Source organism: Oncorhynchus gorbuscha, linkage group LG19 (genome assembly GCF_021184085.1).
Source record: "Oncorhynchus gorbuscha isolate QuinsamMale2020 ecotype Even-year linkage group LG19, OgorEven_v1.0, whole genome shotgun sequence".
Lineage (NCBI taxonomy): Eukaryota > Metazoa > Chordata > Actinopteri > Salmoniformes > Salmonidae > Oncorhynchus > Oncorhynchus gorbuscha.
The window spans coordinates 72,942,019-72,969,608 of NC_060191.1; the positions used below are offsets into that span (position 1 = coordinate 72,942,019).

General features: G+C 43.9%; 1 protein-coding gene and 1 long non-coding RNA gene across 3 annotated transcripts; both read right to left on the reverse strand.

Annotated features, from left to right (window-relative positions):
- Positions 1 to 6,415: 6,415 nt before the first annotated feature.
- LOC124005534 (arylacetamide deacetylase-like) lies at positions 6,416 to 24,471 on the reverse strand. Of its 2 annotated transcripts, XR_006833642.1 has the most exons (6): positions 24,179 to 24,471; positions 21,692 to 21,920; positions 16,857 to 16,926; positions 8,832 to 9,003; positions 7,320 to 8,714; positions 6,416 to 7,219 (listed from the first exon to the last, which is right to left on the reverse strand). XR_006833642.1 is itself a non-coding variant. In XM_046314894.1 (5 exons), exons 1-5 carry the CDS (start codon positions 24,317 to 24,319, stop codon positions 8,103 to 8,105), a joined length of 1,224 nt encoding a protein of 407 aa, XP_046170850.1. In that variant the 5' UTR covers positions 24,320 to 24,471; the 3' UTR covers positions 6,416 to 8,102. The 2 variants fall into 2 exon arrangements, 1 of the variants encoding a protein (XP_046170850.1); XM_046314894.1 differs by having other exon boundaries at positions 6,416 to 8,714.
- Positions 24,472 to 25,564: 1,093 nt separating this feature from the next.
- Positions 25,565 to 27,590, reverse strand: LOC124006318. Its single transcript, XR_006833758.1, has 2 exons — positions 27,070 to 27,590; positions 25,565 to 26,912 (listed from the first exon to the last, which is right to left on the reverse strand). It is a non-coding gene; the product is annotated as an uncharacterized LOC124006318 (long non-coding RNA).

Sequence of the window (27,590 nt, forward strand, 5' to 3'; positions counted from 1 at the left end):
GATACGGATAAACAATGTGATTCTACGTTTAGGAGAGATCTCCTGTGCATAAAAAGTACCCGGGAGGGCAAAAAAACTTCTAACGAAGCACTTAGCTGTTCAAATCAAATTGTAGTCACATGTGTCGAATACAACAGCTGTTAAAGTGAAATGCTTACGAGCCGCTAACCAACTATGCAGTTAAAAAAATAAAATATGGATAAGAATAAGAAATAAAAGTAACAAGTAATTCAAGAGCAGCAGTAAAATAATAACAATAGTGAGAGTATAATTTTTAGGGCCTTCCTCTGACACCGCCTGGTATAGACGTCCTGGATGGCAGGAAGCTTGGCCCCAGTGATGTCCTGGGCTGTTCGCACTACCCTCTGTAATGCCTTGCGGTCAAAGGCTGAGCAATTGCTATACCAGGCAGTGATGCAACCGGTCAGGATGCTCTCGATGGTGCAGCTGTAGAACCTTTTGAGGATCTGAGGACCCATGCCAAATCTTTTCAGTCTCCTGAGGGGGAATAGGTTTTGTCTTGCCCTCCTCACGACTGTCTTGGTGTGCTTGGACTATGGTAGTTCATTGGTGATGAACAACCTGCTCCACTGCAGCCCCGTCAATGAGAATGGGGGCGTCCTCGGTCCTCTTTTTCCTGTCGTCTACAATCATCTCCTTTGTCTTGGATCACGTTGAAGGAGAGGTTGTTGTCCTGGCGCCACACGGCCAGGTCTCTGACCTCCTCCCTATAGGCTGTCTCGTCGTTGATCAGGCCAACCACAGTTGTGTCACCGGCAAACTTAATGATGGTGTTGGAGTCGTGCCTGGCCCGTGCAGTCATGAGTGAACAAGGAGTACAGGAGTGGACTGAGCACGCATCCCTGAGGGGCCCTTGTGTTGAGGATCAGCGTGGCAGATGCGTTGTTACCTACCCTTACCACCTGGGGGCAGCCCATCAGGAAGTCCAGGATCCAATTGCAGAGGGAGGTGTTTAGTTCCAGGGTCCTACATAGGTGTTCCTTTTGTCCAGGTGGGAAAGGTGCTGTGTAGAGTGCAATAGAGAATGATCATCTGTGGACCTGTTCGGGCAGTATACACATTGGAGTGGGTCTAGGGTGTCTGGGATAATGGTGTTGATGTGAGCCATGACCAGCCTTAGGAAGCACTTCATGGCTACAGACCAGAGTGCTATGGGTCAGTAGTTTTTTAGGCAGATTACCTTAGTGTTCTTGGGCACAAGCACTATGATGGTCTGCTTAATTCATGTTGGTATTACAGACTCGGAGAGGGAGAGGTTGAAAATGTAAGTGAAGACACTTGCCAGTTGGTCAGCGAATGCTCGCAGTGCACGTCCTGGTAATCCGTCTGGCCCTGCGGCCTTGAGAATGACCTGTTTAAATGTCTTACTCACATTGGCTGCGGAGAGCGTGATCACACAGTTGTCCAGAACAGCTGGTGCTCTTATGCATGTTTCAGTGTTATTTGCCTCGAAGCGAGCACAGAAGTAGTTTAGCTCGTCTGGTAGGCTCGTGTCACTGGGCAGCTCTCGGCTGTGCTTCCCTTTGTGGTCTGTAATAGTTTGTAAGCCCTGCCACATTCGACGAGCGTCAAAACCGGTGTAGTACGACTCGATCTTAGTCTTGTATTGACGTTATGCATTTTTGATGGTTCGTAGGAGGGCATAGAGGGATTTCTTATAAGCTCCCTGAAAGCGGCAGCTCTAGCTTTTAGCCCAGTGCTGATGTAGTCTGTAATCCATGGCTTCTGGTTGGGGTCACTGTGGGGACGAAGTCATCGAGGCACTTATTGATGAAGCCAATGACTGGTGTGGTGTACTCCTCAATACCATCGGAGGAATCTCGAAACATAGTCCAGTCAGTAAAACAGTCCTGTAGCTTAGCATCTGCTTCATCTGACCACTTTTTTTTATTGATCTCGTCACTGGAACTTCCTGCTTTAATTTTTGCTTTTAAGTAGGATAGAATTATGGTCAATTATGGTTCTAACAGTGGTCCGAGACAGGCTTTAGATTACGAGTGTTTTCAAGTGCAACGTTAATAACGTCTGTTTGTGTGTGTGTGTGTGTGTGTGTGTGTGTGTGTGTGTGTGTGTGTGTGTGTGTGTGTGTGTGTGTGTGTGTGTGTGTGTGTGTGTGTGTGTGTGTGTGTGTGTGTGTGTGTGTGTGTGTGTGTGTGTGTGTGTGTGTGTGTGTGTGTACACAAGCACTCTTATTGAGTCTTTCATCTCTCCACTTCTGTCTGTTTTGAGGGGCATATCATCTCTGGAAAGCTAATAAAAGAGCAGAAATATAAACCATCTCTCTCTCTCTCACAGCAGTAATATAAACCATCTCTCTCTCTCTCCCACAGCAGGAATATAAACCATCTCTCTCTCTCTCCCACAGCAGTAATATAAACCATCTCTCTCTCTCTCCCACAGCAGGAATATAAACCATCTCTCTCTCTCTCTCTCTCTCTCTCTCTCTCTCTCCCACAGCAGGAATATAAACCATCTCTCTCTCTCTCTCTCTCCCACAGCAGTAATATAAACCATCTCTCTCTCTCTCTCTCTCTCCCACAGCAGTAATATAAACCATCTCTCTCTCTCTCCCACAGCAGGAATATAAACCATCTCTCTCTCTCTCTCTCTCTCTCTCTCTCTCTCTCCCACAGCAGGAATATAAACCATCTCTCTCTCTCTCTCTCTCTCTCTCCCACAGCAGTAATATAAACCATCTCTCTCTCTCTCCCACAGCAGGAATATAAACCATCTCTCTCTCTCTCTCTCTCTCTCTCTCTCTCTCTCTCCCACAGCAGTAATATAAATCTACCAGCTTTCCGGCTTCAGCTCCTTACTTCAGCTCCTTATTTTCAGCTCCTTACTTTACTTCAGCTCCTATTTTCAGCTCCTTATTTTCAGCTCCTTACTTTACTTCAGCTCCTATTCCCCATCAGAGACAATGCAGCCTAAATGACAGTGCAGTGAAAACACATCATTCACTGAGATGATGACTTTTCAATGCAATTCAATTTTGTTAATACTTTTCACAGTGTTGCTGGAAAGCAAATGCTCTTCACAAACAACGATAAAAGACAAGCTTAAGTTTAGAAGATTGAGATTATTATTATTATTTTGGCTCGTCGTTGGTACTGTTATAGTGGAGTATTTTAATTGATTTGAATGGATGCTGTGGTTAATCTTTAAATTCAAATAAATTCTAGATGCATGAAAAAAAAAATGACACAAAAAAATGACACACCCTCCGGGTTTGATCCTTCACCACCCTCCGGGTTTGATCCTTCACCACCCTCCGGGTTTGATCCTTCACCACTTGGCCCATCTCAATGCATCATGATGTTCTGTGAATGTGTGCTGACTCTTTGCCACATTCACACTCAGCCCTGCCAACAACACATTTAACATTTACATTTAAGTCATTTAGCAGACGCTCTTATCCAGAGCGACTTACAAATCGGTGCATTCACCTTATGACATCCAGTGGAACAGTCACTTTACAATAGTGCATCTAAATCTTAAAGGGGGGGGGTGAGAGGGATTACTTATCCTATCCTAGGTATTCCTTAAAGAGGTGTTACGGAACCGTACCAATATACCAATATACGGTTCCGTAACATACTCCCTAAGTGCCGTGAAAAAAATTAAAATAATTCTTCATTCAGTGTCTGATCATAATTTAGCTTAAAATTATAATCATTTTCCATCTACAGAAGGAAGGATGAACTCCTGTGGTGTTGTCAAACCCCATGTTGAACATGTTTTTGTCCATTAAAATAACATCAAATTGATCAGAAATACAGTGTAGACATTGTTTACTGTTGTAAATGACTATTGTAGCTGGAACCTACTCCATTCACGGAACAATGCAAACTGGCTCTAACCAGAATAGAAAGAGGAGTGGGAGGCCCCGGTGCACAACTGAGAAACAGGACAAGTACATTAGAGTGTCTACTTTGAGTAACAGACACCTCGCAAGTACTCAACTGGCAGCTTCATTAATGTTTTATCGTGCGATCGATAAACTTACACAAACGCTTGGATTGCTTTCGCTGTAAAACATAATTTCAAAATCTGACATGACAGGTGGATTAACAAAAGGCTAAACTGTGTGAGCTTGTGAGCTGTTCTGCTGGCTCCTCTGTGGGGGTGGCCACCTCTCTAGTGGGTTGTTCTCTGTCACACGCAATCCCCCTCAACCTCTCCTCCAGCAATCTGATCCTCTCCTCTAGTGCTGTTCTTCTCCTGCTCCTGCTCTTTCTCCTGTTGAAGTTGTCTCACCATTGTCCAGAGTGTAGATATGTCTCTCTCCACCTGCAGCTCTCTGGGTCTGGTTAAGGGGGTGTTGTTGTGCTGGACTGTTGTCTGGGTCTGTGCTGACTGGAGTGTAATCACCTGCTGTTCCAGCTCCACCTGCCTTACCTCCAGCTGGGTAAATGTATCCTTCATTTCAATGAGAGGGTAGTACTCTGTGCTGGGAGGTTGACTTTCTGCTGGGGGTGGCTCGTCTGTGGGGTTATGTTATGAAGAGGTCTGGTCTGACCCGCTCGAGGTGGGGGTATCTTTCTCAAGGGAGAGCTTCTCCTGCTGGGCTAATTTTTTTGATTAGGTGAAAGTCCAGCTGAAACTGTTTGGGGTTACCCTGTACCTTTACTGTTCCAGACTTATAGAGATGTATATTAGCTGACTCAGAGTCCTCTTTATCAAGTATCCTGAGTTTCCACCCCTTGTTCATTTAACTTCTTGAGTGTAGGGGGCAGGATTTTCGTTTTTGGCAACAAAAAAAAAACATGCCTATTTCTCAGGCCCAGAAACTAGAATATGCATATAATTGTCAGATTAGGATAGAAAACACTCTAAAGTTTCCAAAACGGTCAAAATATTGTCTGTGAGTATAACAGAACTGATATTGCAGGCGAAAACCTGAGGAAAATTAAACCAGGAAGTGCAGTTTTTCCTGAAAGTTCTCTGTTCCATTGGATGCCTTGCCTCCATTTAAAGGGATATCAACCAGATTCCTTTTCCTGTGGCTTCAAAGTGTCAACAGTCTTTAGACATAGTTCCAGGCTTTTATTTTGAAAAATGAGCGAGAAAGATAACACGTCATTGGAGAACTGGGTGTTCGCAGGTTTGCTTGCGCAACAGAGTGGAGTGGGGCAGCCATTGTCTCTCCCTCTCCTATTGAAAAATCAACATGTTTCTGTGGACAATACGGATACTATTTGGAATTTGTCTGCGAATTTGTCTGCGATGTCGTGACTGCTCGAGGATTTCTGAACATTACGCGCCAAACAAATGGAGGTATTTTGGATATAAAAATGTATCTTTATGGAACAAAAGGAACATTTGTGTAACTGGGAGTCTCGTGAGTGCAGACATCCAAAGATCATGAAAGGTAAGCGATTTAATCTATTGCTTTTCTGACTTTCGTGACCAATCTACTTGGCTGCTAGTGTTTGTAATATTTTGTCTACTGAGAAAGATGTCCTTGTTATGCTTTCGCCGAAAAGCTGTATTGAAATCTGACACGCCAGGTGGATTAACAACAAGCTAAACTGTGTTTTGATATATTGCACTTGTGATTTCATGAAAATTCAATATTTTTAGTAATTTAATTTGGCGGGTGTTGATGAAAATGATCCCGCTAAAGGGATAGGTGTATCAAGAAGTTTAAACACCCCCCCCTCTTGTAACAAAGGGGTAGTGTGCTAATTGAGCACTTTTTTATTTTACCTTTATTTTACTAGGCAAGTCAGTTAAGAACAAATTCTTATTTTCAATGACTGCCTGGGAACAGAGGGTTAACTGCCTGTTCAGGGGCAGAATGACAGATTTGTACCTTGTCAGCTCGGGGATTCGAACTTGCAACCTTTCGGTTACTAGTCCAACGCTCTAACCACTAGGCTACCCTGCCGCCCGTCAGGGGATGGTTTGTGTGGAAGGTTGCTGATGTTCCCATTTGTGATAGCCAGTAAAAGGGGTCTCTTGATTTTCCATAAGGAGCTTCATTTTGTCATCTTTTCTTGCCTTATCATTCTTTACATACACAGGGTACTGTATTTTAATCACCTCTGAACAGCGGGAGGCAGGTTCTAAGTCCTCTCCATTTGGTTGGGGTAGACTGGGCGACTCTCCTGCAATTGTTGGGCTAAAGGGCTTTGACACCTCTCACTTGACAAGTCAGTTCTAATTGAAGCTGTATCAAGCTTGGCAGAATTATGTTAGAATTCAGTCCTTATAAAGTAATGTTGTGTATTTTTCTTGGCTTTTGCTTCCTCTCTCCATACCTCTCGCTGTCTCTTACAAACAACTAGTTTGGTTTGGGTTTTAACAAATTCAAAAAAGGTGCCATATTGAAAGTCACTGAGCTCTTCAGTACAGGCCATTCTACTGCCAATGTTGGTCTATGGAGATAGTATGGGAAGCAGACCATCAGGTCATTTTATTATGCACGTATTCAATTCTCCGTATTGCACATGAAAAACAAAAACACTACACATGACAGTCATGATATTTACAAGGATTTGTAAGGTGAATACTGAAGCAAAACAAAAGAGTATCTCAGATTAGATGCCTATATTATGTGTGCAAGTCATCAAGCCTGATTCATCCCATGATAAAGAACACGGAGCATCGTTTCCCCCCCAACAAGATGTTTCTGTTACAGGAGGAGTGTCAGCTGGGGAACCGATAGGGAGACCTGCAGCTCTAAGCTACTGTTACAGGAGGAGTGTCAGCTGGGGAACCGATAGGGAGACCTGCAGCTCTAAGCTACTGTTACAGGAGGAGTGTCAGCTGGGGAACCGATAGGGAGACCTGCAGCTCTAAGCTACTGTTACAGGAGGAGTGTCAGCTGGGGAACCGATAGGGAGACCTGCAGCTCTAAGCTACTGTTACAGGAGGAGTGTCAGCTGGGGAACCGATAGGGAGACCTGCAGCTCTAAGCTACTGTTACAGGAGGAGTGTCAGCTGGGGAACCGATAGGGAGACCTGCAGCTCTAAGCTACTGTTACAGGAGGAGTGTCAGCTGGGGAACCGATAGGGAGACCTGCAGCTCTAAGCTACTGTTACAGGAGGAGTGTCAGCTGGGGAACCGATAGGGAGACCTGCAGCTCTAAGCTACTGTTACAGGAGGAGTGTCAGCTGGGGAACCAATAGGGAGACCTGCAGCTCTAAGCTACTGTTACAAGAGGAGTGTCAGCTGGGGAACCGATAGGGAGACCTGCAGCTCTAAGCTACTGACCTGCAGCTCTAAGCTACTGTTACAGGAGGAGTGTCAGCTGGGGAACCGATAGGGAGACCTGCAGCTCTAAGCTACTGACCTGCAGCTCTAAGCTACTGCTGACTGCAGCTCTGTTCAACCTCAATAACAGCTACATGCTCAGACTACAAAAATACCTGGAGCCTGACATGCTGTAGAGGGGTTTCCTTAAGCCCTTGTCCTTCCCCTTTTCCCTCGTGTTGATCCTCCCATGTCACAGGGCCGGCAGTTTGAGAGAGAACGGTGGGAAGACAACAGGCTCACTACACCTCACATGATCACTGAGCCTAACAGGCCTTTAGGGGATGAGAAGAACTCGAGTAGACAACAATGTTCCTCCCTAGTAATCTGGACTGGTCCTCGACAAACAATATATCCATACCCACTAAATTCTAAAAGACAACACCAAACTACCATTCGTCCTCGTCTTTCTCCCTGTGGCCGTAGGGATTCTGCTAATAAAACACTCAGGCTATTATAGTGAATTCAGCTGCAGAACCAGATGTCCAACGTGAAATGTACAACACTTGGCTTCATCAAACGTCTTGTATCTGGCATCAGTTGTGTCTGCCTCATTGGTTTCCTTGGTGATCAGAAAATCCAGGCTAACCAGTTTTTGACTGGCATCTGGTATTGTTGTGGTATCAGAGTGCAAAAAGCCTTAGTAGGTGCCCTTTTGATTTACAAACAGACAGTGATTTAGTTTGTTTAAAAAATAATAACAAAAGATGAGTAAAAACAACCAAAGAGACAAAACGTAAAGTACAGCAGCACATAACTGGTGCAGGGTTGCTATGGGAAACAGGAATGAACATTGAAACACCATAACTATTTATTCTGTTTTCTACAAGTTATGCTGCAGCCATCTGATTAAGTTTTCCGTCATCGTGCGTCCAATCAGGAAGTCGGTTGGCCACATGGTGAACATGAGGGCGCCGTGGAAACCTCTGGCGTAGTGTTCGTGAGTCACCTCGACTCCGGCGCGACGCAAGCGCGCGGCATACATCACCCCGTCGTCCCGCAGCACATCGTACTCGCACGTCAGAACGTAGGCCTTCGGTAGCGAGCGTAGAGCGGCATCCGGGACCAGCAGGGGCGAGGCCCGGGGGTCAGCGATGGAGCGCGATGGCCCGTCCGACCCCGCCGACAACGCCACAACCGGAGCGCTGTAGTTGTACTTGCCCCGGTAGGACTCTGGCAGGAAGGCACTCCAGTTGACAAATTTGAGCAGAGCAGCGGACTCTGGGCTGTTGTGAGTGTTGGTCATCATGGCCCTGAAGAAGGTCTTGTCGCTGGTGAAGTACTCGCTCCAGAAGCGCACCATTAGGGTACGGGGCAGGATAGGCATGTTCTGGTTCTGCTGGTAGGACGGGGTATTGAGGTCCAGAGCCTGCAGCACAGGGTAGAGCAGGGCCTGGACCTTCAGCTGCAACTGCTGTTCTGGATCCTGCTGCAGCTGGAGACACACACACAGGACCATTAGAACTAGTGGTCTGTACTGGCTCCTCCTAATCTCAGCTAATTAGAGAACAAAATAGTGGATAATACAGCTTTTTTAACACACACAGCTAACCTGCTGGGACACGGCAGCAGCCAGGTTTCCCCCGGCGCTGTCCCCAGATACAGCGATGCGTCCTGGGTCTACAGAGTACTGGGCCAGCACCCCCCTCTGGAGGAAGTGCTTCACCGCCCGGTACACGTCCTCATAGGGGACGGGGAAATGGTGCTCGGGGGCCAGGCGGTACCTGGGAAGAAACAGGGGTTAGATAGAATTCAGGTCATCACACCTGGGAAACACGTTTGTGTACCAGCTGAGGTACACTAACGGTCAAAAGTAGTGTAGAATACCTGCTCATTAAGGGGTTTATTTCTACATTGTAGAATAATAGTGAAGACATCAAAACTATCAAATAACATATGCAATCATGTAGTAACCAAAAACGTGTTTAACAAATCAAAATATATTTCATATTTGAGATTCTTCAAAGTAGCCATCCTTTGCCTTGAAGACAGCTTTGCACACTCTTGGCATTCTCTCAACCAGCTTCATGAGGTAGTTACCTGGAATGCATCTAAATTAACAGGTGTGCAATGTTGAAAGGGAAATTGTGAATTTCTTTCCTTCTTAATGCGTTTGAGCCAATCAGTTGTGTTGTGACTAGGTAGGGGGGGTATACAGAAGATTGTCTATTTGGTAAAAGACCAAGTCCATATTATGGCAAAAACAACTCAAATGTGCAGATAAAGTAATGATGGACTGTCATTTAAGACATGAAGGTCAGACAATTTGGAAAACTTCAAGAACATTTAAAGTTTCTTCACGTGCAGTTGCAAAAGCCATCAAGCACTGATGAAACTGTCTCTCATGAGGACCGCCACGGGAAAGGAAGACCCATAGTTACCTCTGCTACAGAGGAAAAGTTCATTACAGTTACCAGCCTCGGAAATTGCAGCCCAAATAAATGCTTCAGGGTTCAAGTAACAGACATCTCAACATCAATTGTTGAGGAGACTGTGTGAATCAGGCCTTCATTGTCAAATTGCTGTAAAGAAACCACTGCTAAAGGACACCAATAAGAAGAAACTTGCTTGGGCCAAGAAACACGAGCAATGGACATTAGATTATACAGGATGAGGAGGTTGTTCTATCTACTGTGTAGGACCAAAGGCTAGCTGATACAAGAGCATTGCTTTTCATTAGATGGTGTGCAGATAAGACAAGTCATAATGATACTGTATAATAAAGTCATAATTCAGCCCATGAACACATGAAGCAGTTTAGAGAATAAAACATTTTAGCATTGGAATGTTGACAGGAATTTGGCTGGCAGACTGCACACACACACACTCTCTCTCTCTCTCACCCTTAGTACTACTGTACACACACACCATCTCACTCACCCTTAGTACTACTGTACACACACTCTCACCCTTAGTACTACTGTACACACACACCATCTCACTCACCCTTAGTACTACTGTACACACACACCATCTCTCTCACCCTTAGTACTACTGTACACACCCACCATCTCGCTCTCACCCTTAGTACTACTGGACACACACTCTCTCGCTCTCACCCTTAGTACTACTGTACACACTCTCTCGCTCTCACCCTTAGTACTACTGTACACACACTCTCTCGCTCACCCTTAGTACTACTGTACACCCACCATCTCTCTCACCCTTAGTACTACTGTACACACACACACACCATCTCACTCTCACCCTTAGTACTACTGTACACACACTCTCACCCTTAGTACTACTGTACACACACTCTCACCCTTAGTACTACTGTACACACACTCTCACCCTTAGTACTACTGTACACACACTCTCACCCTTAGTACTACTGTACACACACACCATCTCTCACCCTTAGTACTACTGTACACCCACCATCTCTCACCCTTAGTACTACTGTACACCCACCATCTCTCACCCTTAGTACTACTGTACACCCACCATCTCTCTCACCCTTAGTACTACTGTACACACACACCATCTCTCTCACCCTTAGTACTACTGTACACCCACCATCTCTCGCTCACCCTTAGTACTACTGTACACCCACCATCTCTCTCACCCTTAGTACTACTGTACACCCACCATCTCTCTCACCCTTAGTACTACTGTACACACACTCTCACCCTTAGTACTACTGTACACACACACCATCTCTCGCTCACCCTTAGTACTACTGTACACCCACCATCTCTCGCTCACCCTTAGTACTACTGTACACCCACCATCTCTCTCACCCTTAGTACTACTGTACACACACCATCTCTCACCCTTAGTACTACTGTACACACACTCTCACCCTTAGTACTACTGTACACACACTCTCACCCTTAGTACTACTGTACACACACTCTCACCCTTAGTACTACTGTACACACACTCTCACCCTTAGTACTACTGTACACACACTCTCACCCTTAGTACTACTGTACACACACTCTCACCCTTAGTACTACTGTACACACACTCTCACCCTTAGTACTACTGTACACACACTCTCACCCTTAGTACTACTGTACACACACTCTCACCCTTAGTACTACTGTACACACACTCTCACCCTTAGTACTACTGTACACACACTCTCACCCTTAGTACTACTGTACACACACTCTCACCCTTAGTACTACTGTACACACACTCTCACCCTTAGTACTACTGTACACACACTCTCACCCTTAGTACTACTGTACACACACTCTCACCCTTAGTACTACTGTACACACACTCTCACCCTTAGTACTACTGTACACACACTCTCACCCTTAGTACTACTGTACACACACTCTCACCCTTAGTACTACTGTACACACACTCTCACCCTTAGTACTACTGTACACACACTCTCACCCTTAGTACTACTGTACACACACTCTCACCCTTAGTACTACTGTACACACACTCTCACCCTTAGTACTACTGTACACACACTCTCACCCTTAGTACTACTGTACACCCACACCATCTCTCTCACCCTTAGTACTACTGTACACCCACACCATCTCTCTCACCCTTAGTACTACTGTACACCCACACCATCTCTCTCACCCTTAGTACTACCGTACACACACACCATCTCTCTCACCCTTAGTACTACCGTACACACCCCATCTCTCTCTCACCCTTAGTACTACCGTACACACACACCATCTCTCTCTCACCCTTAGTACTACCGTACACACACACCATCTCTCTCACCCTTAGTACTACCGTACACACACACCATCTCTCTCACCCTTAGTACTACCGTACACACACACACCATCTCTCTCACCCTTAGTACTACCGTACACACACACACCATCTCTCTCACCCTTAGTACTACTGTACACACACACACCATCTCTCTCACCCTTAGTACTACTGTACACACACACACCATCTCTCTCACCCTTAGTACTACTGTACACACACACCATCTCTCTCACCCTTAGTACTACTGTACACACACACCATCTCTCTCACCCTTAGTACTACTGTACACACACACCATCTCTCTCACCCTTAGTACTACTGTACACACACACCATCTCTCTCACCCTTAGTACTACTGTACACACACACCATCTCTCTCACCCTTAGTACTACTGTACACACACACCATCTCTCTCACCCTTAGTACTACTGTACACACACACCATCTCTCTCACCCTTAGTACTACTGTACACACACACCATCTCTCTCACCCTTAGTACTACTGTACACACACTCTCACCCTTAGTACTACTGTACACACACTCTCACCCTTAGTACTACTGTACACACACTCTCACCCTTAGTACTACTGTACACACACTCTCACCCTTAGTACTACTGTACACACACTCTCACCCTTAGTACTACTGTACACCCACACCATCTCTCTCACCCTTAGTACTACTGTACACCCACACCATCTCTCTCACCCTTAGTACTACTGTACACCCACACCATCTCTCACCCTTAGTACTACTGTACACCCACACCATCTCTCTCACCCTTAGTACTACTGTACACACACACCATCTCTCTCACCCTTAGTACTACTGTACACACACACCATCTCTCTCACCCTTAGTACTACTGTACACACACACCATCTCTCTCACCCTTAGTACTACTGTACACACACACCATCTCTCTCACCCTTAGTACTACTGTACACACACACCATCTCTCTCACCCTTAGTACTACCGTACACACCCCATCTCTCTCTCACCCTTAGTACTACCGTACACACACACCATCTCTCTCACCCTTAGTACTACCGTACACACACACCATCTCTCTCACCCTTAGTACTACCGTACACACACACACCATCTCTCTCACCCTTAGTACTACCGTACACACACACACCATCTCTCTCACCCTTAGTACTACCGTACACACACACACCATCTCTCTCACCCTTAGTACTACTGTACACACACACACCATCTCTCTCACCCTTAGTACTACTGTACACACACACCATCTCTCTCACCCTTAGTACTACTGTACACACACACCATCTCTCTCACCCTTAGTACTACTGTACACACACACCATCTCTCACCCTTAGTACTACTGTACACACACACCATCTCTCACCCTTAGTACTACTGTACACACACACCATCTCTCACCCTTAGTACTACTGTACACACACACCATCTCTCTCACCCTTAGTACTACTGTACACACACACCATCTCTCTCACCCTTAGTACTACTGTACACACACACCATCTCTCTCACCCTTAGTACTACTGTACACACACACCATCTCTCTCACCCTTAGTACTACTGTACACACACACCATCTCTCTCACCCTTAGTACTACTGTACACACACACCATCTCTCACCCTTAGTACTACTGTACACACACACCATCTCTCTCACCCTTAGTACTACTGTACACACACCCCATCTCTCTCACCCTTAGTACTACTGTACACACCCCATCTCTCTCACCCTTAGTACTACTGTACACACACCCCATCTCTCTCACCCTTAGTACTACTGTACACACCCCATCTCTCTCACCCTTAGTACTACTGTACACACCCCATCTCTCTCACCCTTAGTACTACTGTACACACACCCCATCTCTCTCACCCTTAGTACTACTGTACACACACCCCATCTCTCTCACCCTTAGTACTACTGTACACACACACCATCTCTCTCACCCTTAGTACTACTGTACACACACACCATCTCTCTCACCCTTAGTACTACTGTACACACACACCATCTCTCTCACCCTTAGTACTACTGTACACACACACCATCTCTCTCACCCTTAGTACTACTGTACACACACACCATCTCTCTCACCCTTAGTACTACTGTACACACACACCATCTCTCTCACCCTTAGTACTACTGTACACACACACCATCTCTCTCACCCTTAGTACTACTGTACACACACACCATCTCTCTCACCCTTAGTACTACTGTACACACACACCATCTCTCTCACCCTTAGTACTACTGTACACACACCCATCTCTCTCACCCTTAGTACTACTGTACACACACACCATCTCTCTCACCCTTAGTACTACCGTACACACCCCATCTCTCTCTCACCCTTAGTACTACCGTACACACACACCATCTCTCTCTCACCCTTAGTACTACCGTACACACACACCATCTCTCTCACCCTTAGTACTACCGTACACACACACCATCTCTCTCACCCTTAGTACTACCGTACACACACACACCATCTCTCTCACCCTTAGTACTACCGTACACACACACACCATCTCTCTCACCCTTAGTACTACTGTACACACACACACCATCTCTCTCACCCTTAGTACTACTGTACACACACACACCATCTCTCTCACCCTTAGTACTACTGTACACACACACCATCTCTCTCACCCTTAGTACTACTGTACACACACACCATCTCTCACCCTTAGTACTACTGTACACACACACCATCTCTCTCACCCTTAGTACTACTGTACACACACACCATCTCTCTCACCCTTAGTACTACTGTACACACACACCATCTCTCTCACCCTTAGTACTACTGTACACACACACCATCTCTCTCACCCTTAGTACTACTGTACACACACACCATCTCTCTCACCCTTAGTACTACTGTACACACACACCATCTCTCTCACCCTTAGTACTACTGTACACACACACCATCTCTCTCACCCTTAGTACTACTGTACACACACCCCATCTCTCTCACCCTTAGTACTACTGTACACACACCCCATCTCTCTCACCCTTAGTACTACTGTACACACACCCCATCTCTCTCACCCTTAGTACTACTGTACACACCCCATCTCTCTCACCCTTAGTACTACTGTACACACACCCCATCTCTCTCACCCTTAGTACTACTGTACACACCCCATCTCTCTCACCCTTAGTACTACTGTACACACCCCATCTCTCTCACCCTTAGTACTACTGTACACACACCCCATCTCTCTCACCCTTAGTACTACTGTACACACACCCCATCTCTCTCACCCTTAGTACTACTGTACACACACACCATCTCTCTCACCCTTAGTACTACTGTACACACACACCATCTCTCTCACCCTTAGTACTACTGTACACACACACCATCTCTCTCACCCTTAGTACTACTGTACACACACACCATCTCTCTCACCCTTAGTACTACTGTACACACACACCATCTCTCTCACCCTTAGTACTACTGTACACACACACCATCTCTCTCACCCTTAGTACTACTGTACACACACACCATCTCTCTCACCCTTAGTACTACTGTACACACACACCATCTCTCTCACCCTTAGTACTACTGTACACACACCATCTCTCTCACCCTTAGTACTACTGTACACACACACCATCTCTCACCCTTAGTACTACTGTACACACACACCATCTCTCACCCTTAGTACTACTGTACACACACACCATCTCTCACCCTTAGTACTACTGTACACACACACCATCTCTCTCACCCTTAGTACTACTGTACACACACACCATCTCTCACCCTTAGTACTACTGTACACACACACCATCTCTCACCCTTAGTACTACTGTACACACACACCATCTCTCACCCTTAGTACTACTGTACACACACACACCATCTCTCTCACCCTTAGTACTACTGTACACACACACACCATCTCTCTCACCCTTAGTACTACTGTACACACACACCATCTCTCTCACCCTTAGTACTACTGTACACACACACCATCTCTCTCACCCTTAGTACTACTGTACACACACACCATCTCTCTCACCCTTAGTACTACTGTACACCCACCATCCCTCTCTCACCCTTAGTACTACTGTACACCCACCATCCCTCTCTCACCCTTAGTACTACTGTACACACACACCATCTCTCTCACCCTTAGTACTACTGTACACACACAGGTATTTAGTGGGAAGGAATCCAATTTTGTGATTAAGGGAGAGCCAATTCACTCGCTCATAATATAATAATAATATATGCCATTTAGCAGACGCTTTTATCCAAAGCGACTTACAGTCATGTGTGCATACATTCTACGTATGGGTGGTCCCGGGGATCGAACCCACTACCCTGGCGTTACAAGCGCCATGCTCTACCAACTGAGCTACACAGGACCACAACCAGCTGCTTATTACTAGTACTGGTAACAAGACAGAAAGCGAGAGGGCGGGGGAGAGGAGAGAGAGGTAGTGGGAGAGGGAGAGGGAGTGGGAGCGAGAGGGGGAGCGAGAGGGGGAGCGAGAGGGGGAGCGAGAGGGGGAGCGAGAGGGGGAGCGAGAGGCGCGAGCCCGAAGAGGGGGAGCGAGAGGCGCGAGCCCGAAGAGGGGCGCGAGCGAAGCTGACAGAGAAGAGCGAGACACAGCGGAGAGGGCATGAAAGAGAGAAGTAGAGAGATGGCGAAAGGCAGTGTGTGTATTTATGTCTTCCAAATCAAACGAGAGCTGCCGTTTCACAATTTTACCAAGTATAAACAAGCAGATGTTTATCGTGGGCCTATCTGAGCTGTCACAGCAGCCTGTTAGATAAGATGTGTATCATAACACCGGCTGTATGTCAGATACACAGCAAAGATATACTCACTCTACAGACACGACCACAGAGTTCAGATCCATGACCATCTGCCTAGCCAGGAGGTCATATGGTCCCATTCCTGCACACAGAGAGGAGAGCAGAGAGCCATCAGAGACTAGATCTAATATCATATTATCTCATCAACAGCTGCAACGTACTCAATAGTGTGTTGAGCATCTCATTCTCAATACTCTTGTAAGTCCTGGAAAGTAACAAACGCACAGCAGATTCCAGGCAAAACATGACACTTGTCAAATGATTGCCTTTGGTTACCAGGGGGTTACCACGGTCTCTGTGCTAAACAGCTTAAACAGAGTTAATGTTCCTCAGGAGACGTGGAGGGTGAACAGAGTGTAAATTAATTCTATAGTAAACTGTAGAACACCATACACTAGAGGTTGACCGGCGATTTCAAGTTTTCATAACAATCGGTAAATGGGCGTTTTTGGACAACGATTATGGCCGATTACATTGCATTCCGTGAGTAGACCGTGACAGGCTGACCACCTGTTACGCGAGTGCAGCAAGGAGCCAAGGTAAGTTGCTAGCTAGCAATAAACTTATCTTATAAAAAACAATCAATCTTCACATAATCACTAGTTAACTACACATGGTTGATTACAAGGTTAACTAGCTTGTCCTGCGTTGCATATAATCAACCGCCTGTTAATTAACCACCTGTTAATTGGAGTGGGCCAAAATTCACCCAACTTATTTTGGGAAGCTTGTGGAAGGCTACCCAAAAGATTTGACCCAAGTTAAACCATTTAAAAAGGCAATGCTACCAAATACTATTTGAATGTATGTAAACTTCTGACCCACTGGGAATGTGATGAAAGAAATGAACACTGAAATAAATCATTCTACTATTATTCTGACATTTCACATTCTTAAAATAAAGTGGTGATCGTAACTGACCTAAAACAGAGAATTTATACTAGGATTAAATGTCAGAAATCTGTGAAAATCTGAGTTTAAATGTATTTGGCTAAGGTGTATGTAAACTTCTGAGTTTAACTGTATATGAAATACAAATGGTATAGAGAGAAACAGTTGACGCGTCATAATTCCTATAATAACTACAACCTAAAACTTCTTAACTGGGAATATTGAACCACCAGCTTTCATATGTTCTCATGTTCCGAGCAAGGAACTTAAACGTTAGCTTTTTTTCTTTCTTTTTTTTTTTAAATGGCACATATTGCGCTTTTACTTCCTCCTCCAACACTTTGTTTTTGCATTATTTAAACCAAATTTAACTTTTCATTATTTATTTGAGACTAAACAGATTTTATTTATGTTTTTATATTAAGTTAAAATAGTGTTCATTGTGCATTCCGTATTGTTGTAATTGTTATTATTATAAATATTTAAAACAAATTAATAATACAGTAGATTAATCCGTATCGGCGTTAAAATCATAATCGGTCGACCTCTACAACACACTGTTGTACACTACACTGTTCTACACTACACTACACTGTTGTACACACTGTTCTACACTAGACTACACTACACACTGTTCTACACTAGACTACACTACACTACACTGTTCTACACTAGACTACACTACACTACACTGTTGTACACACTGTTCTACACTAGACTACACTACACTACACACCGTTTTACACTACACTACACACCGTTTTACACTACACTACACACCGTTTTACACTACACTACACACCGTTTTACACTACACTACACACCGTTTTACACTACACTACACACTGTTTTACACTACACTACACACTGTTTTACACTACACTACACTACACTACACTACACACTGTTTTACACTACACTACACACTGTTTTACACTACACTACACACTTTTACACTACACTACACACTTTTACACTACACTACACACTTTTACACTACACTACACACTTTTACACTACACTACACACCTTTACACTACACTACACTACAGTACACACTGTTCTACACTAGACTACACTACACTACACTGTTCTACACTAGACTACACTACACTACACTGTTGTACACACTGTTCTACACTAGACTACACTACACTACACACCGTTTTACACTACACTACACACCGTTTTACACTACACTACACACCGTTTTACACTACACTACACACCGTTTTACACTACACACCGTTTTACACTACACACCGTTTTACACTACACACCGTTTTACACTACACACCGTTTTACACTACACTACACACTGTTTTACACTACACTACACTACACACTGTTTTACACTACACTACACTACACACTGTTGTACACACTGTTCTACACTAGACTACACTACACTACACACCGTTTTACACTACACACCGTTTTACACTACACACCGTTTTACACTACACACCGTTTTACACTACACACCGTTTTACACTACACTACACACTGTTTTACACTACACTACACTACACACTGTTTTACACTACACTACACACTGTTTTACACTACACTACACACTGTTTTACACTACACTACACACTTTTACACTACACTACACACTTTTACACTACACTACACACTTTTACACTACACTACACACTTTTACACTACACTACACACTTTTACACTACACACCTTTACACTACACTACACTACACACCTTTACACTACACTACACACTGTTTTACACTACACTACACACTGTTTTACACTACACTACACACTGTTTTACACTACACTACACACTGTTTTACACTACACTACACACCGTTTTACACTACACTACACACTGTTTTACACTACACTACACAGTTTTACATTACACTACACAGTTTTACATTACACTACACAGTTTTACACTACACAGTTTTACACTACACAGTTTTACACTACACAGTTTTACACTACACAGTTTTACACTACACAGTTTTACACTACACTACACAGTTTTACACTACACTACACAGTTTTACACTACACAGTTTTACACTACACTACACAGTTTTACACTACACTACACAGTTTTACACTACAGTTTTACACTACACTACACAGTTTTACACTACACTACACAGTTTTACACTACACACTTTTACACTACACTACACACCGTTTTACACTACACTACACACCGTTTTACACTACACACCGTTTTACACTACACTACACTACACACCGTTTTACACTACACTACACACAGTTTTACACTACACTACACACAGTTTTACACTACACTACACAGTTTTACACTACACTACACAGTTTTACACTACACTACACAGTTTTACACTACACTACACAGTTCTACACTACACAGTTTTACACTACACTACACAGTTTTACACTACACAGTTTTACACTACACAGTTTTACACTACACAGTTTTACACTACACTACACAGTTTTACACTACACTACACAGTTTTACACTACACTACACAGTTTTACACTACAGTTTTACACTACACTACACAGTTTTACACTACACTACACAGTTTTACACTACACTACACAGTTTTACACTACACTACACAGTTTTACACTACACTACACAGTTTTACACTACACTACACAGTTTTACACTACACAGTTTTACACTACACAGTTTTACACTACACACTGTTTTACACTACACACTGTTTTACACTACACACTGTTTTACACTACACTACACACCGTTCTACACTACACACCGTTCTACACTACACTACACACCGTTCTACACTACACTACACACCGTTCTACACTACACTACACACCGTTCTACACTACACTACACACCGTTCTACACTACACTACACACTGTTCTACACTACACTACACACTGTTCTACACTACACTACACACTGTTCTACACTACACTACACACTGTTCTACACTACACTACACACTGTTCTACACTACACACTGTTCTACACTACACTACACACCGTTCTACACTACACTACACACCGTTCTACACTACACTACACACCGTTCTACACCACACACCGTTCTACACCACACACCGTTCTACACCACACACCGTTCTACACCACACACCGTTCTACACCACACACCGTTCTACACCACACACCGTTCTACACTACACTACACACCGTTCTACACCACACACCGTTCTACACCACACTACACACCGTTCTACACTACACTACTGTACACTACACTACACTACTGTACACTACTGTACACTACACTGTTGTACACTACACTACTGTACACTACACTACTGTTGTACACTACACTACTGTTGTACACTACACTACTGTTGTACACTACACTACTATAGTACACTACACTACTGTAGTACACTACACTACTATAGTACACTACACTACTGTACACTACTGTACACTACACTACACTGTTGTACACTACACACTGTTCTACACTGTTGTACACTACACACTGTTCTACACTGTTGTACACTACACTGTTCTACACTACACTGTTCTACACTACACTGTTCTACACTACACTGTTCTACACTACACTACAATGTTGTACACTAAACACTTTTACACTACACACTGGTGTATTGCTCAATCATGTCTCGTATTTACTATAGAATGTTGTAGTATACCGTAGAATACTATAGTAAATACTACAGTAACATCCGCAAAAACGTCCCGGTCCGTAAAAACACTACTTTTTTTTACTATAGTAAAAACTACAGTATTTCATTGGCATATACCCTGCCCATTCCCCTCCCCCATATCGCTGGGGCCTCTGGTTCTTTCTTGGCTCGATTCCCAGTGCCGACATTCAGCCCACTGAACCCCTACGACATTACATTATGCTGGCCGGATTCCTTTTACCATTCAATGCACCTTTCATTTCCTCCCTTGATCGACACAACCTGTGATCACAAATACACATGTAAATCCGCTACTCACTGGCGCTGCCCAGGCACCATCCTCCTCCGTGCAGGTATATGACTGCTCTCCTCAGCTCAGTGTCGCCGCCCTGCACTTTGGGCTGGTACACCACCACCTCCACCTCATCAAACAGCTCCTCCGTGACGTGCACACGTTGGTCTGACACGGGCACCACCCGCTCAGCGAACGTGATGAACATCATCACCCCCATGTAGTCCTTCAACCCCAGCAGCTCACTGAAGTCTGCCTGCAGAGAGAGATGAAGAGGCATGTTGGAGCAGAGAGGTAGAGAGATGAAAAGCAGAGAGAAGGAGACCACAAGAAAGAGACAAGAAAGAGACCAGGAGACCAGAAGGAGACCAGGGGAAGAAGACCAGGGGAAGGAGACCAGAAGGAGACCAGAAGGAGACCAGGGGAAGAAGACCAGGGGAAGGAGACCAGGGGAAGAAGACCAGAAGGAGAACAGAAGGAGACCAGGGGAAGGAGACCAGAAGGAAGAGACCAGAAGGAAGAGACCAGAAGGAAGAGACCAGAAGGAGACCAGGGGAAGAGACCAGAAGGAGACCAGAAGGAGACCAGGGGAAGAGACCAGAAGGAGACCAGGGGAAGAGACCGGAAGGAGAACAGGAGACCAGGGGAAGAGACCAGGAAGAGACCAGAGGAAGAGACCAGAAAGAGACCAGGGAAGAGACCAGAAGGAGACCAGAAGGAGACCAGGGGAAGAGACCAGAAGGAGACCAGGGGAAGAGACCAGGGGAAGAGACCAGAAGGAGACCAGAAGGAGACCAGAAGGAGACCAGAAGGAGACCAGAAGGAGACCAGAAGGAGACCAGGGGAAGAGACCAGAAGGAGAGGGGGGGAGAGAGAAATATGGATAAAAAAGATATGGATAAAGATAAATAAATCTTAGTTTCAAATCTGAGGTAATTAGATGTTCATTAACTGCAATTAAACAAGAGAGGAACAAGTTTGGGAGTAAAGGGCTTTCCCCTGATTCGTGTGAGCTTCAGAGGGGATCTACAGTCAAGGCCCAAGCTGTCCACCATAAGGTCCCAAGCTGTCCACCGTAAGGGCCCCAAGCTGTCCACCGTAAGGGCCCCAAGCTGTCCACCGTAAGGGCCCCAAGCTGTCCACCGTAAGGGCCCCAAGCTGTCCACCATAAGGGCCCCAAGCTGTCCACCATAAGGGCCCCAAGCTGTCCACCATAAGGGCCCCAAGCTGTCCACCATAAGGGCCCCAAGCTGTCCACCATAAGGGCCCCAAGCTGTCCACCATAAGGGCCCCAAGCTGTCCACCATAAGGGCCCCAAGCTGTCCACCATAAGGGCCCCAAGCTGTCCACCATAAGGGCCCCAAGCTGTCCACCATAAGGGCCCCAAGCTGTCCACCATAAGGGCCCCAAGCTGTCCACCATAAGGGCCCCAAGCTGTCCACCATAAGGGCCCCAAGCTGTCCACCAGAAGGGCCCCAAGCTGTCCACCAGAAGGGCCCCAAGCTGTCCACCAGAAGGCCCCAAGCTGTCCACCAGAAGGGCCCAAGCTGTCCACCAGAGGGGATCTACAGTCCTGTTGTTATTTAGTGTCTATGCGTGCCATGCACCGGCTAAACATGTCAGTAAAGGCTCCTTCCTTGCTCTAGGACAGAGACAGGCATGACCGTGGATAATTCTATTGTAAAAATGTTTTACAAATCGCTGACTGAATACCAGGAGAAGTTCACCCCTTGGCCCTCAATCAAAATGTATTTGTTTCACTCAACTGGAACAGAGTGAATTATTGTCGTTTTAATAAACGATTTATACTGTATGTTCATTTGCAGAGATTATTTCAGTTGTTTCATATGGACAACACTTTTATCTGGACCCAGTTCAATGGAGATATTGAGCATTTTTTCTCCAAATAATAATAAGACATATAGTCAGGGGGGAATTCAGTCTAATTTAAACATTTCTCTCTGTATAATATATATATTATAATTTGAAATACATACTTTGAACAATGTCGAATTATATATTATGTATAATTGATAAACATCTCTGGTGTCATGCTGGGATATAAACAGTCGTCTCATCTGGTGCCTTCGTTCATAAAGCATCGATTTTCTTTATTAGGGTCTATAATTAGAACAGGTGAGCAGGACTACAATAGCTGGATTAACGTCTAATATAATCTGGTGCGACTGTCATTCTGCATGTCTGCATGTACCCAACAACCTCAGCGGAATCCATTTACTACGCTACTAACTAGGCTGTGTACCGTGCCAAAGGACTGGCCAATAACAATTTCATTCCAGTCAAACATCATAAAAAGCAGTATTGATTTATATAAAAATGTGTGAGTTTTACGCATGACTCCCACGCACATCGGAGAAGCGTAACTTTAAGTATGATTCCCCCTTGATAGTAAAATCACAATATTAAAAACACAACAGAATACACTAGCCTAATATTTTCTGAATCAAAAACGAATATAATAGGTCGTCGTTAATCAACTCAAAGTATTTTTACCAGGTGGCTGAGACTTCTGAAGAAGCAGTCGGTCAACATGAGTTTCCATCTCTCCTCTATCTCGTCTGGAATGGGCTGGTAAACATAATAAGATGTGAACGCTCCTAAAGACAGGAGTAAAAATATGCCTTTCAACCGCATTTTACGAGTCCCCAGCTATTGATGGAAGAAAGCAGAAAGAAACTGTGTCAGTTTTCAGTTTTGCTTGTTAACAAGTCACTTCAATCCGAGCAGAGCGTAATAGTGGATTCATTCTGGAACTGAGCCAGCCAGATATGAAAGCACGTGTTAAGAGTTATCTGATCTTTATAAGCGAGCATGACGTATGGAAGGCCAAGAGGTTCAAAACGTCCTACCCGGAACACGTCTTGTTATTATCATTTTTACACTTGCTTTTTTCAAGTATCAAATGTCATTTTCTGTACACGTGATTTTTTTCACCTGTTCAGTGTGTGTTTACAGGTGATTTTTACACTCGTTCATTAACCCTGTTCCTTGTGTGTTTACAGGTGATTAGAACACTTGTTATGGTCATTTTTACACTCGTTCATTACACCTGTACAGCCTATTGGGTAAGGAACTGAGTTTTTGTAGTTGTTTGTGGATAATTCCCTAACATTTGATATTTGGTAGCTAACGTCGCATTTTGTGATTTTTTTTAAGCATTTATGGATTTTTTAAAAAAGCAAAGTATTCGTAATTCATAGAGAGGGATTTTTTAAATTTTAATTAGTTATCCATAATTTTTCCTTGTCTGAAGTTTCAAACTAAATATTAAGGATATTAAAAATAAAAATAAATTAAGTTATGACACTTTACATCCACCAGAGGGGATTGTTTTGCGAAAAGTACCAACTTTTCCAAACCCCCATTTGTTTGATAAATAAATTGAATCAATAATAGTCACTATACTTTCCAAACCACAAAGGCTGAATTCAAATGTTTTCTAAAAAGGGAATATATAAGCTGTTATTGAGGCAGCGGTGGACGGACCAGGGTTCACAACATTTCAGATAAATAAGCTTTTTCACTGCACCTGTACATAACCCATCTGTAAACAGCCCATCTATCTACCTCATCCCCATACAGTGTTTATTTATTTATCTTGCTCCTTTGCACCCCAGTATCTCTACTTGCACATTAATGTTCTGCACATCTACCATTCCAGTGTTAAATTGCTATATCGTAACTACTTTGCCCACATGGCCTATTTATTGCCTTAACTCCCTCCTACTGTATTAATGACTGTATGTTTGTTTTACTCCATGTGTAACTCTGTGTTGTCTGTTCACACTGCTTTGCTTTATCTTGGCCAGGTCGCAGTTGCAAATGAGAATTCGTTCTCAACTAGCCTACCTGGTTAAATAAAGGTGAAATTCTCATGCGTATGGAAAATGTCTGGGATCTTTTATTTCAGCTCTTGAAACATGAGACCAACACTTTACATGTTGCATTTATATTTTTGTTCAGTGTATATATATATGTCCATGTGAAAATGTGTTGCAAACTGAGACGGCACCACTCCAAGTTGGTAATCCAATGTTTTGAAAATAGCCCATTAAATCTCCCTTCCTCCTCCAATGTAATTCCATATTGCTCACTTCCTCACCAGACAGTAGAAACAAAACTATTCAAAAACATGCTATTTTCATTCATCAACCCCATTTAAAAAAAGGTAGTAGACATTTACAGTAGACATTTCCCCTATCATAGTCTAGCTCAAAACTAATGACACTGTTTCAGCATGTAAAAAGTAACAGTACAAAACACAAAATAATAAATGTTCTGTTTTCCTCCGCCTCCTTCATCCGTGGTGCTCGTTCAACATGGCATTTGGAGATTCCTGTGAACATCCAACAGTCATATACACATGTCTTTCTGAACAACATCTTCCTAATAAGAATTTAGACCAGTTGACAATTCAACAGAATTCAGTTCTTGTTCGTATTGATGATCAGTACAACATGACAGATACTGTAACAAGCCATGGTATATATATCAGACCGTATACCACAGGTATGAGTCAATAATACTTGTTTACTGTTGTAATTACGTTTGTAAACCGTTTTTAATAGAAATAAGGCACGTCAGGGGTTTGGGGTATATGGCCAATATAGCAGGGCTAAGGGCTGTATCCAGGCACTCTGCATTGCATCGTGCATAAGAACAGCCCTTAGCCATGGTATATTGGCCATATAGCACAAACCCGAGGTGCCTGATTGCTTAAAAATAACACAGATACAGACTATGAGCATGTGAGGTTTCAAATAATAATAATGTCACTACTACTACTAGCTCACTCCCTGCTTTTCCTGAACATGTTTATCTGATAGAGCTAGTTGTTATTGTTCTAGCTTGCTCATCCATAGCAGGCTTTTCTCCTGCCTGCTGATCTTCAGGCGCTTGACTACCTGATCATCAACTTGTGGCTGTAACATGGACATTGCAATAGAACAACTAGATACACTTAGAAAAAAAGGGTTCTTCAGCTGTCCCCATAGTATAACCCTTTTTGGTTCCAGGTAGAACCATTTTGGGGTTTCATTCCAGGTCGCAATAGCACATTTTCGTCTAAGAGTGTAGCTTTATCAAACACACATTTTCAGGAAAAGCAGCTCATTTAGCAAGCCAATAAAATGTCTCTGATATAACCGAGCTAGTAATTCATGTTCTATACACGTTCCTCCTCCTCGCTGGTCTGCGGATGCTTGAGTACTTGATTATGATGTTGTGGCTGTAACGTTGCAAAAGAAGAACAATAATTTGAACTAACAACTTTTATCAGATAGACATTTTGCAGGAAAAGCAGCTAATTTAGCAAGCCAATAAAATACTTGATGCATTGGTTCAACCTTGAAATATAACTACTCTCTGTAGCAGTTTGCTCTCACCTCGTCTGGGCACTGCACCAGACAGATCTTATCCCACAACTCTCTACTCTAGATTCTGCAGGGAGCTAGCCTGTTCTCTTAAAACATTAGCCAATAGCTAAGTTAAGACAATTTGAGCAAATCAATCTCAGCTTGCTAACTAGCAAAGCCAACCAATTACACAACAAATATACACAAAGTAAACAATTATTTTCTAACTAACGTTAGTCTCAACCAAATGACAAGTACAAATAACTATTGCTCTGTTCTAATAACCATTAGTTACAGGCTAGAGTCTAGACAGAAAACTATGGCTAACTAGCTAACAAGCCATGCTATTTCAATTAAAATAAACTCATTTAGCAATCCAGCGTCAGCTTTGTAGTTGTAATGCAATGTGGAAAAAGTTGTTTTAAATTTCTTCATTCATTTATCTCACAAACGCCTTGCTGTAGCGTTTGCATTTGCTAAATGTAATAGACTAATTTGAACATTTTCATCCATATTAAGAAACATCTCCTCCCTCCCTGAATAAGCGACTC